Consider the following 12333-nt stretch of genomic DNA (forward strand, 5'->3'; position numbering starts at 1 on the left):
TACTGTGAACTTAACGTGAACTAGAGATCCGAGGCTACTCTGTATTTAGAAAATTTTGTTTGACTAAGAGTATTGGGTCCCATATTGTGTTTTTATATTATTTGTCTTTTCCTTTTTTATTGCATCCCTCATAAAAATGTGGAGTTCATTCGGATTAGGATTTTGCCAACGCAATCTATGTACTTTTGATAGAACAATTAGGAACAATCATAATCATGTTCGGATTTGAACTTTATCGTCGGGATGAAGGCGAGCTGAAAATACAATATCCGTATCGCTATTGCAGGCTTAGTACTTTCCTTTAAGTTTGGAATGAATAGAATAGCATTCCGAAACTTTTTTTTAAATATGTATGTACGCCTACACATGACGTGTACGTATGTTAAATACACTTTAACAGGATCAGGGATGTTTGGATAATAACGAAAGAAAAAAGAAGCCAAATCAAGTCAAAGAGGAGACCTTTTAAGTTCTTAAGCCATCATTATGTTGCTGTGAAATATATAGTCAGTCGTTCTTTATGTTTCTTTGAATTAAAGATATCTGTGATATCTTTACTACTCATATATAATTTGTGGCTTTTCTGGCTATAGTGAGTTACAAACATGACAAAATATTTCGAATTAGATTGGAAAAGGCCCGTTCCACAGGAGTTATTGGATGGTCTTAAAGCAGATCGATGGACAGAGGTAGATACTTATATTTATCCTCAATTATAAGTAAATCATAATTTGATTCACAATTTGAATTATAACCCCAAAACCATCATTTAAGGATTTTCATTTTAAAAAATTACCTCTCATTCATTTTGAAACGTGATTTTACCATCCGATATTTGAGGCATCAAATCAATATATATATTTTGTAATAATTTCACGACTTCATGCCCAGATATCCTCAATAATATCCCCCTTTTTCATTTTCCTTGTGGGGCCATAAACCTATAAAACATGGGTTCAACTCCACTGAATATGATAATTGAATATTATCTCAAATACTCCTTTTGAATAAATTCCTAGTATAAACACGTTCACAAGGCTATATTGGATATTTGAGTGTAAGAGCATAATGTAATATCAATAAATTAATGCCTGTATGTTCCTAGCTACATATTAAAAGTTTTTTTTCTATAGGTATTAAATGTCATAAATGGGCTTATAAAGTTCTAAGTATTTTTTAGCGTACAAGTTTCTTATATTATTTTCTACAAAAGTTATCATTATTCATTCATAAATTGTAAGTACTTTTGTCATGTAAAAAAATATCCCTAAATAGTTCCGGAATAGGTCAGTAATAGACCTACCAGGTAACATGTAGGGCTCAAAAAGTGAGAAAGGACAAATACAATTTCTGTCCATTCCTGGACATTAGCAAAGAAGTATGTGCTACTGCCCTAAAAGTTGTTCTATAGGTTAGTTATGTGGTTTAACGTGAGACAACTAAAGTAGTGTGCTTGTATTAATTGCTCAAAATCCAACTATGGAGTATAATATGTCAGCCAAACAGGAAAAAGATTGAAAAACAGGGTGTGAGAATATGTGGATTACATCAAAGTAGGAGAAACTGCTAATGAACTACATTTCATCGGCTCTCACATGATACATTTTTATTTGAGATTTAATTTTCCAATTTATTTTCCTCTTTTTTTTTTTTTTTATTGAAAAACTGTCAAATTTTAAAAATTTATTTTCCAAGAATTTAATATTTGAAACTTTTTGTTAAAAAATGTTAATTTTTGAAATTTAAAAACAAAAATTAAATTTTTGTAAGGAGCTACGGATTTTTAATTTTGATTTGCAAAATTTTTATTTACTTGATTTTTTTTCATAAGAAATCCAAAAACCATATATATATATATAATCCTGTCGAGGCCCTATGTTCACAAGAATGACTCTGATGTCGATCTTTCATCCTACAAAGGGCGTACCTTTATAATTCCATTTGAAAATGGTTATTCATGTACACACAGACTTGTGGTTATACTTCATACTTAGATGTTCTTTTCCAAAGAATAAGTATAACAGATTTGAAAAATGCATAACACTCTTTAGATTAGCAAAAACATCAAACCTTACATAAATGCAGTGTATTTTAAATAAGAGTCATATGTATTCAGTATTTTAAAGTGGTTGCGCTCTTGAATGATGGAAAATAACAGTGAGGAATTGTTGGAGTAAAAATGTGTATAAGCCACTGTTAGACTCCGTGTATAATTAATGATCGACATTAGAATAACTCTTGCTTGGTGTAATGCATGGGCTAGACCTTGCCGGGATTCAAACATAAAGGGCATAACATTTTCCGTTAGAGCCAACCTTCAAAAGACGACTATCAAAATTTAATAACAGTCTGTTCGTTAGTTTTGTGAGTTATTGTTCTTAATACTATGGGTCAAAAATAATTTCAGGTTTTAATTTTACTTTGTATCTTATGTAATCCAAAACAGAAAACAAACTACTAGTAATAATTAAACAAATCAAAAAATATAAATTTTTGAATGTCAGAATTTAAAATACTATATGCTTAATTAACATAAGCTTCTAATTTTTGCATCTCATTTAAAGAATTATAAAGAGATAGAAAGGAAGTGAGACCATCAACATAATGCAGTAGACGTACACAGAATCATTTTTTATAAAGATATAAAAAGAATATATAAATGGCCTAGTCTTAATATAAAGAACAAGTGTGTACAATATGAAGAGAAAATAAGCATAAAATCTAAGAAAATGCGCAGAATGAATATGCCTTATTTGACTCACACAAAATAAAGTAATAATGTATATTTGAAAGTAGGGACTTATGGCTTTTAAAAATCTCTTTATATAAATATATTATCAATCCATCATAGCACTAAATTGTGTAATGTATATATCAAAATATTTTTACAATGGGTTTTATTTTTGGTAGACTTTGCTACCAAATGCTTTCTCTTTTATTTTATATACCCATTGCTAAAAAAGTATATCAAAGATACATTAACAATTATCTTAACAAATGAGTATACCATTTTTTTTAGAAAGCTCTCTGTAGTTTTTTTTATTACACAAAATGTTGTTGCACCCGTAAGAAAAGTAACACCTTCATAGGTTCTTGTTAAAACATTTTTGACTATATATGTCAGATTTTTATATGCAATACTGAGAAAGCACCATCCATAATTGGGAAAATGGTCTAAGACAATTTATCTTCCTACAAATTCTCCAGATATTTGCAAAAGACTATAATACTTTACCTATTTTTATATTTCGGAATAGAAGACCTAAATGAGATACTTTTTTTTGGGCCCAAAGTAATAAAGCAACTATATAATATACGTGCTTCGCATTGAACCATCGATTTCCTCCCAAAAAATTAATGGATATTTTATGTTAATAATTGGAATCTCTTGATAATTTTTTTCTGACTCAGTGGTTCTCCAACTCTCTATATTGAATTTTACCTGAGAAAATATCTATATCTCCAAGTAGGGGTATTGCATGTCAAGTGTACACACCCTTCTGCCATCACCATCACCGACTTTGATAATTTTTTGGTCAGGATGTCAAAACAACATGTGCATTGCAAACTTATAAAGCTTTAGCATAACTTATGATTAAGTCTTTTGAAATAATCCAATGTTTTAATATTATATATATATGATGAATGATGCAAATACATAAAGGATAAGATTATGAATATTTCAAGTTAGAGGGAATTGAAAGGAAAAATGACAGTTGTATCCTTCCAATACATTGCGAAAAAAAGGGTATCTTAAAATTCAAATTGATAAATGAAGAGAATTACAAAGTATACTTTTATTTTATTGTGTGATTAGAAATGTACAGTAAATGTTAGAGCAATGGTTTTTGACACAACAGTATCCATTACTTGGAAACTATCTCCATCTTGCATATTTATTCAACAACTATTGTGTTATTGTAGCTGACTTGTAGACATAAAATTGGAAAATGTTCTTTGGTGGATATCCGTACCATCTTCGAATTTTGCTTCAATTAATTATTCAATTATAATTCCTAGAATATAAAAATGTACATCTCACTTTTTCAGGAGCCACTATCAAAGTAATAGGGTAGCATTTCGGGGGTTTGACAGACGAATTGGTTCCAATAACATTGCTAAGAGAGTCTATCGATGAAACAGCAAAAAAGAGGATTATGTGGAAAATTCTCAAAAAAACCTTTAAAATACTTAAATAAAATAAGACTGATTTGTCAAAATTCATTTGGTCAGATAGTTGGGCTAATATTTTGGATATTAAATATCTGTTCTGATTTTTTTAAAGACCTCTCTATATAAATGGAAATCAAACATTACCTTTATTAAAATAAAATCAGTCATGACAAATCTATCTGTTGTAAATGATGCCACAGAGAAGGTAGTCAAGCTAGGCAATAAATATGTAGACATGTGAAAAAACTAGAAGAAACTTTCAAATATACTACAAGTAGTCGATGTTTGTCACGGTCACTTACCAAACCAGTGAAAAATGCAATCGAATAGTAGAAGGTGGTATTTAAAATAATTTGAGTAAAACCTGTATCGAGAGAAAATAGAAATTATTTAGAATTGTTAAACAGTATAGGTATTGTTTATATTATACCATAAAATGAAAAATATCTAATATATTTAATCAAAATGTGCCAACGTGAGATATTCCCAAATTCTTGCTTTCTATTTTACGTAATTGGTTTCATACTAATATATACATTTTCCTGATAAACCCATTTCAAAATTCGAAAAAAACTCATTCTAACCAATTAAAGGAACATATTGAAAAAGTCAATCAATTCCCTCAAAAAAAACACCCTAATGTAAAAACCTATATGTATATGAAGATAAAAATCCTTGTTTTGGAAAAGCCCTATATCAATATAACCTGTATCTACCATTAATATCTAAATATCTGTGTACACAATTTGAGTGGTTATATATTTGAAAGTATATCCAATTACCCATGTACAGTCAATAGATTGCACAAATATATATATATGATGAATAAACATAAATAGATCTATATTTCCCCCTCAAAGTTGAGTATATGCCCTACAACATACCCTTACTATTCAATAAACCTTTTTAGATCAAACAAACTGGGCACCAATGATTTGGATATTCAATCATGAAAGTATAATCCAATAAATGGAGATGAATTCTCCGTTTCTTTCTCGTGATATTAATCCATCCCAGAGACAGAAACATCAATGAAATACAAGGATTAAACGAAGTAAACTGCACCCTCTCTCGTATTTACAAAAAAGCAAATTAAAATCCTAACTGCAAATTTAAAAAAAATCATTGTAGGACATGTGTTTTGAAGCTTACTCGATGTAATTGCCCGTAGCCTCAATCACGGCCTCCGAAAGCAGGAGCATTTTTCATTGATGACGAGGTCCCTGTGTATGGATGCCAAGTGTTTCTTGATGGTGGCCACCAGAATTGCCTTAGTTATTTGGACAGGTGTACACAAAATAATATATCAGTTTAAAATTGGGGATGTTGGGGCGCCATCAGTCCTTGGTCATGAGGCTACCAAGGTGATTCAGAAGATCACAGTCTACTCCATCACTTGCAGGTAGATTATGGTATTCACCCTCAGCTCGACCTCGAAGATGTGCGGCGGCATGACGTTGCCCTCGCTAGACACACCCCCAAAGACCAGCTAGTTTTTTAGTTAACTATTGCTAGTTTCCTAGATATAATGCATTGTCAGCCCAGACGTGTTACAGATGTCACGGTTGCTGATTGGTCCTTGATTATTAAACATAACTACAGTGCATCTCCGTTCCTCCTTTGTGGACTGAATCTCCAACAGCTCCTTGTATAGTTCCTCCATTGTGACGAAATAAGACTGAATGAATGTATTTTGTTTTTATATTACGTGGGATTTTAAAAAAAAGATGACATGACGACAAAATTTGGTTCCAGGGCCACCCAAAAGTGTCTTGAATTACATATTCAAGCTCTGTTTATTGTGTTTATTATATGCTTAATCCTTCTAAATTATTAATTTATCATATACTTTTGGTATTCTATTTATTTAGAGTTTATGTTTGATTAATTACTGAGTTATTTACAGTCCTGGAATTAACGATTATCAAGGTTTAATCGACTGTTTCTATTACGTTATTATTATTTATCTTCCCCAATTATACATATTCAATTAATGGAATTTATAACAACTACTCAATATAAATAAGGTTTTGCATTGCTAAACTCTACAAAAAAACACAAAAAAAAAACTCATGTATCTTGGTTCTTTTTTATAAAAACATTCAAAAATTCTGTAGTATGATGTGTGAGATATTTACACTAGTAAAGAATTTTTTTTTTTTTGCTTTTGTATTGAGATTATGTTTACCTCATTGTTTGTACCTAGAAAGCATAAAACTGATCTTTAACGGATGATCCATAGAAATCGGATCACTTACTAACTCAAAAATAAATGAAGGTTGAGTGTTTGAAAATAATTCTTATTTCGATATATTAAAGCGGTAACAAATAGTTATAAAAACCTTATCTCTCTAGCTAACGTACTAGTCGATAAAATGACACTTGAACGTGATCGACGAGTGTTGTGTCGTGACCGACAGAAAAAGAGTGAACGGCGTAGAGGAGACTTAGAGTACGTTTAACGATTTATTTAAATAGGCATACTACCTGACAGTGACTCGCCTGTCAGGATATTTGCATATAACAAATAATTAAGTACACCATAATAGAAACAGCTTATGATATTAAAAGGGATTTAGATTGAGGAACGGATTTAGTGATAGTTAAATAAAACAGCTCAGGTCAATCCCCTAACTCCATGAGGGCCTTTGCAAGAGATCTGAGGATTTCACACCAGACAGTCCAGAAAGCTATCAAAAGAGCGAGTGGAAAGAGCCTTGTCAGGGTAGAGAGGCCACTTTCAACAACAGCAGTGAGAGGAACAAATCTCATTAGTTGCAAGACTCTTTTAAATTAGTCTTTTGAGTTATTTTTAAACATATTTGGCCCCACACAGGCCTGATCCCAACGCCCTTGACTACACTTTTTGCTGGTATGTAATGGCGATTACCTGAATTCTCTGTAATCCAAACACCGAGACCCTCAAAGTCACCGTCAACAAGCACTGGTACACCATGACAGAAGACTACATCTGCAGCGGGTGGCAGGCCTTCCGCTGATGTCTGGAAGCCCTCATTGCCTCTAAGGGCGGCTACATTAATGATTAAGAGAGCTTAGACACATATTTATTTATAGTTTTCATTTTGATACAATTTTATCGTTAACTAATAAATTATATCTTGTTAAATTTAGAAATTCAAAGTTTTGAGACTATAATGGACCACTCAGTATTTGTGTTTATTTAATTCAATTTAAATAAAAACATGATGAATAGGTATTTTTAATATGCTATATATGTTATTTAAATTAAACTAAGTTTCTTTGTTGAATTTTATTTTTTTATTATTAATTTTAAAGATGATCATTTTATAAAAACAACACAGTAGCATGTTGTAATTGTAATGTGGTTTGGATCATAGCGAATAGGAAATCACTGTTGTGCTTGATAATATGCTTGTTCGTCCATCCAATATTATTTTCTGATATCAGTTATAAAAATTGTCCAATGATATGCATTTAATAACGAAGAAGTGATAAGAACTTCTTCTACTCAAATCGCTGTTGTGTTTTTTTCCTATTTAATTTATTTAAAACACTAAAACGGTAAAGATTCGAACTAAATTCGAACCACATATTACTTTATTTTGCTTATATAATGGTCTTTTTTTTTAATATTTCATCCAATGTCTAGCTACAATGTAAAATTTGACATACAAATAAAACAAAACAATTATCAAAAACAACAACAAAAAAAACAAAAACAAGTAGCACTAACATAAATCGAGGTGTTAACACTTTTTGATTTCTATGATTAAAAAATACAATTATTTCCCTATCACCAATCGTAATTGTGTTTATAGGTGTTCTCTAAAACTTGATTTCTCAAACGGTTCCACAGACCGACGTCCTGATTCCCTACTACCATGAAATGTATACTTAAATGATATTTTAAGCTATCCATACTTTTCAAAAAAATTTCATACCTGCAAATCTACAAAAACTTTTTATCAAACACAAAAGTTTCCTCCCCAAAGCTGATCTGTTACCCTTTTTCGTTGGTCCAAACAGGAAAGTCAACGCCTTCTCCTCCAGGCCTAATTTTAATAAAATCTTAGATGCAAAATCCCTAAATATTTTTGTGACATGAAGTAAACATATGCAATTGTGTGTCAATTTCTCCACATTCAAAGGTACAAAGCTTCTCTAATAGGGATTTCCCTGTAAACTTGTTGCAAGCTACTTTTCTGCTATTTATATGCGTTTGCAAATTTCTACATACGGTATTCTTTATGCTCTTTAGTAAGGAAAAAATTGACTTGAACTTTTTTTTTTTCCTTAATCCTGCTCCAGTCTCCCACATTGGATTTTAAATAGTGGACATTGTTTTATATTATTTCTGTAAAATCCCGATTTAGAACCTAATATCTCTCTCACTCTTTTAATTGCCGGAGGTAATTCTAGATTATAAGAAGGCTCCATGCTTTTATTAATTGGTTGTCCAATTGCAATTTACATATTAATGATCCGATTGCATGTAAATTGTACCACTCCTTCCCCAGCTAATCCATCCAACAGATGCTAATCTCTTAATATACCGCTGATGATTGTCTTTGTTTCTATAGCTGCCCTTTCTGCCGATCCTACCTTATTTCTTCCTCTTCTGTGACTCAAGAGTCATTCCATTCTGACGCAAATAGGATACCTTTCATCTCCAATATCCTCTCCCTAAATACAAGTTTCTTCCAAAATACCTTATGTCATCGGTTTTTATCTCTTCAGAATGTATAATATTCTTTGATCCGAAAAGATCCATGGAACATTTGCGTTTAAAATTCTAAAAAGCATTTTTGCAAAGATCTTGGAAATTATTGTTTCAATAAAATTCAATCCCAATCCTCGCATTCTTTTGGGCACTTGAAGTTTTTCTATATTGTATTTTGGAAATAGTAATCTTCCTATAGTTTGCAGCCTCTTAGCAATATTAGACATCCCCTGATCATCATTAATGAATATAATTAAGGTTGATATTATCTAGTGCCTGATATTGTGGTATTTACAATCCGGAGTGACATTGGTACAAAATCGAAGGAGAGGATTACAAGACATTTTATTTCTGAAATGAGCAAGCTGAGACGTTTGGAAAGAGCAAAAGAAGATTCAATTTCCTGCAATGCCAACCAAAACTATGGCAAAGGTGTGCTCTTTCCAGATGATGAATATTTCACCATTGATGCCTCTGTGAATAAGCAAAATAGCCACTATATCACAACCAAACATCCAGACAATGTCTAAGCTTCAGAGAAACATGTCTTCAGAACGTAAAATCAGCGCGGGTGAAGTATGCAATCATATTTTTGTGGGCAGGAAGGATCAACTCAATGCAGATGTTTACATAGGACTTATGTATAAGAAAGTACTACTTTTTGGTAGGGGAAAATTTGTTTTCAATCAAAACGGAACTAAATATCAAGCCCTTCCTAAGAGACAAATTTCCGTCCTTTTGGGGCCACAACATGTGGCCGGTCTCATCTCCAGACGCAAAGCCTTTTGGACTACTCTATCTACGAGTATTTGGAGGAGTCGGTGAGTGCTACTCATAACACGAGAGTCCAATCTCTAGAGGCTTCCATCAAGAAGAAGTGGGCCAAGCTTGAGTCAGACTACATAGTCACAGTCTGTAAGAGATTTAGGTCTCGTATTTAGGCAATTATTAGAGCTGAAGGCTCATGTGTAAAAATGAAAATTGTTCCAAGCACTATTTTCAGATGATTTGGTTAAATAAATACTCTAACAAAAACTCTCCATTATATTTTACTCTTGAAAAATCGAATAAAAATTTGTATCATAAGATAAACTCAACCCCTAATAGCAGATGACCAATATGTACATTTGTATTATTTTAAATTGAATTAAAATATAAAATTGTATATATATATATATATTTGACATCATTTTTTTGGACAAATGGTCCTTTAGCAATAGGTCCGTCCGGCAAATTGTCTTTCGTCAAGTAGTTATTCAGTAAATTTTCCTTATGCAAAAATGTTTTGACCTAATTTTTCGAGAATCCTAATTACCAACTATTCAATTTCACTTTCCTTTTATTTTGATCTATTAAAATTCCATGGTGTTTAAGTATTTTTTGAGTACACAATCTGTAAGCATTTAAACTTTATAATTTTCCACATAATTCTTAAATTTTATTCATTTATATTAAAATGGCCAAAAATTGCATTATTAATATATCGATCATCCATGGAATATTCAATTATTTCAATATCATCATCCTTTCTACTACAAACCCTTCATGTAAAATTATTTATCTCATTTTTTGGTTGCAACCTGTACACAATGTATAAATATAGTATATACGTAATCTTATATGAAATATTCTAAATGTATGATAGATATAGACGAACAAGAATGAAAGGATTGTTCGTTTTTATTCATAAAAGAAAAAAAATAGAATAGCAATAATAAAAAAATCGATGACGGCTCACCAGAAAGCTTTAAGAATAGTAATAATAAATAAAATCTTTATACATACATTTTTTGGTTGTGGGAGGGGAATATATTGTCAGTGTGCAGAAAATAAGATACAATATGCTTTCTAAATTAATATGATAAAGGAATTCGGAATACCTCTTTCAATATGCTTATGAATATTGTATATAGAAATATTTATGCTGCTTTCAAGTATTGCTTTTGGTAAAACAAGGATTATATACATTAGGGGTGATACATTTTAATCTGGACAATTATTAATTCCATCATTAATGAAGGTTAAAGGATTCAAATTAATTCATATTTCAATATATTAAACCATAAACAATTAGTTACTAAACAAAACAAACCAGGCGCTCTGGGTGACGTAAAAATCCAGTAAAGGACACTTAGGTGTGATTGACGAATTTCCATTCGTGCACTTCAAGCAGTTGGGCGTTTCCAGGACCACCATCTACGCCATCAGCAAGTTCAAAACGTTAGAAAGGAAGAAGGGCTCTGTCAAAAAGATACAACTGGACCTGCGTGAGATATGAAAAAACAGCCGAGGTCCGGTCTATGAGGGCTTATACAAGAGATCTCGGGATTTCACAACCAGACTGTCGTGAAAGTTATCAAAAAGTGGGAGGAAAGAGCCTTGTGAGGGTGGAGAGGCAACTTTTGACACCAGTAATTTAAAAAAATCCATATCCTCCGATACAATACACATTGAATGAGTCTTTTAAACTCTTTTTTTACACTTATTTTCCCCTACAGCCCTGATGCCAACCCCTTTGGCCACACCTTTTGGGTACATGTCGAGGGAAAGGCCAGCAGTGTATGTCAACCAAACACTGAGGCACTTAAAACCACTGTCAGCCAGCACTCAGACGCCATGATAAAGAACTATATCCCTAGCAGGTTTTGAGCCTTCCTCAGGTCACCTGGAGTCCATAATTGCTGCTAAGGGTAGCTAATTAATGATTAAAAGACCTCAGATAAAAATCTATTTTTAATATTTATTTTGTTGAAATTCTATTGTTAATTAATAAATTAATTCTTGTTGAAGTTTAAAATTGGTACCATTAGGAAAAAGAGATAATTAATCACCAAGTCAGCAATGTTCTCTTGTCTAAAAAGGTATTGACCTTGATTAGGACAAACATTATAACTCTTTCTACGAAAAGACCTATTAAATATAGATAGAAAAATTATTTTCTAAAAATTACTTTATTAAACTAAATATCGAAACATTAAAAAAAAGGAGTTATATTCGAGTTAAGTATTTTTTGTATTCATAGTTAAAAGGTTTTCTCAATTTTAATTCTTTTTTGATTATCACATATGTTGTGATAATATGATAATATACTTATTAAATACAATTAAGTACATTAAACCTTTTTTTTAATTGCATGTCTTACCTTTTCTATTGGTTCCAGCCAATCATAACTTTGTTACTTTGATTGTAGCTCTAGGCATTAAATAAAACACCAGGTTTTTTTTAAATTCAATGAGTGTAATATCATTTTCTATATTCAGAAATATAACACATGGGCTGAAATTTCGCAAGTTTCACGCTTAATTAGCGCTATTTCTTAAAAATTCACTTCATTTTCAATTGGTACTCACCTTCAATATACAGATGGTACCATTTAATGACTGTTCTTTAGTTAGTGAGTAAGTGAGTTATTGTGCAAAGGGTGACGCTACTTTTGTTATCTCCAAAACAGTGGATTA

General features: G+C 31.5%; 1 protein-coding gene across 1 annotated transcript in view; it reads left to right on the forward strand.

Moving 5' to 3' along the window:
* Positions 1–506: 506 nt before the first annotated feature.
* Positions 507–12333, forward strand: part of LOC121116655 (1-phosphatidylinositol 4,5-bisphosphate phosphodiesterase-like) — a 154146-nt gene continuing 142319 nt past the window's right edge. The window contains 1 exon segment of the mRNA XM_040710924.2: positions 507–689. Within this exon segment, the coding sequence (XP_040566858.1) occupies positions 606–689 (84 nt within the window). The 5' untranslated portion in view covers positions 507–605.

This window comes from Lepeophtheirus salmonis, chromosome 4 (genome assembly GCF_016086655.4).
Source record: "Lepeophtheirus salmonis chromosome 4, UVic_Lsal_1.4, whole genome shotgun sequence".
Lineage (NCBI taxonomy): Eukaryota > Metazoa > Arthropoda > Copepoda > Siphonostomatoida > Caligidae > Lepeophtheirus > Lepeophtheirus salmonis.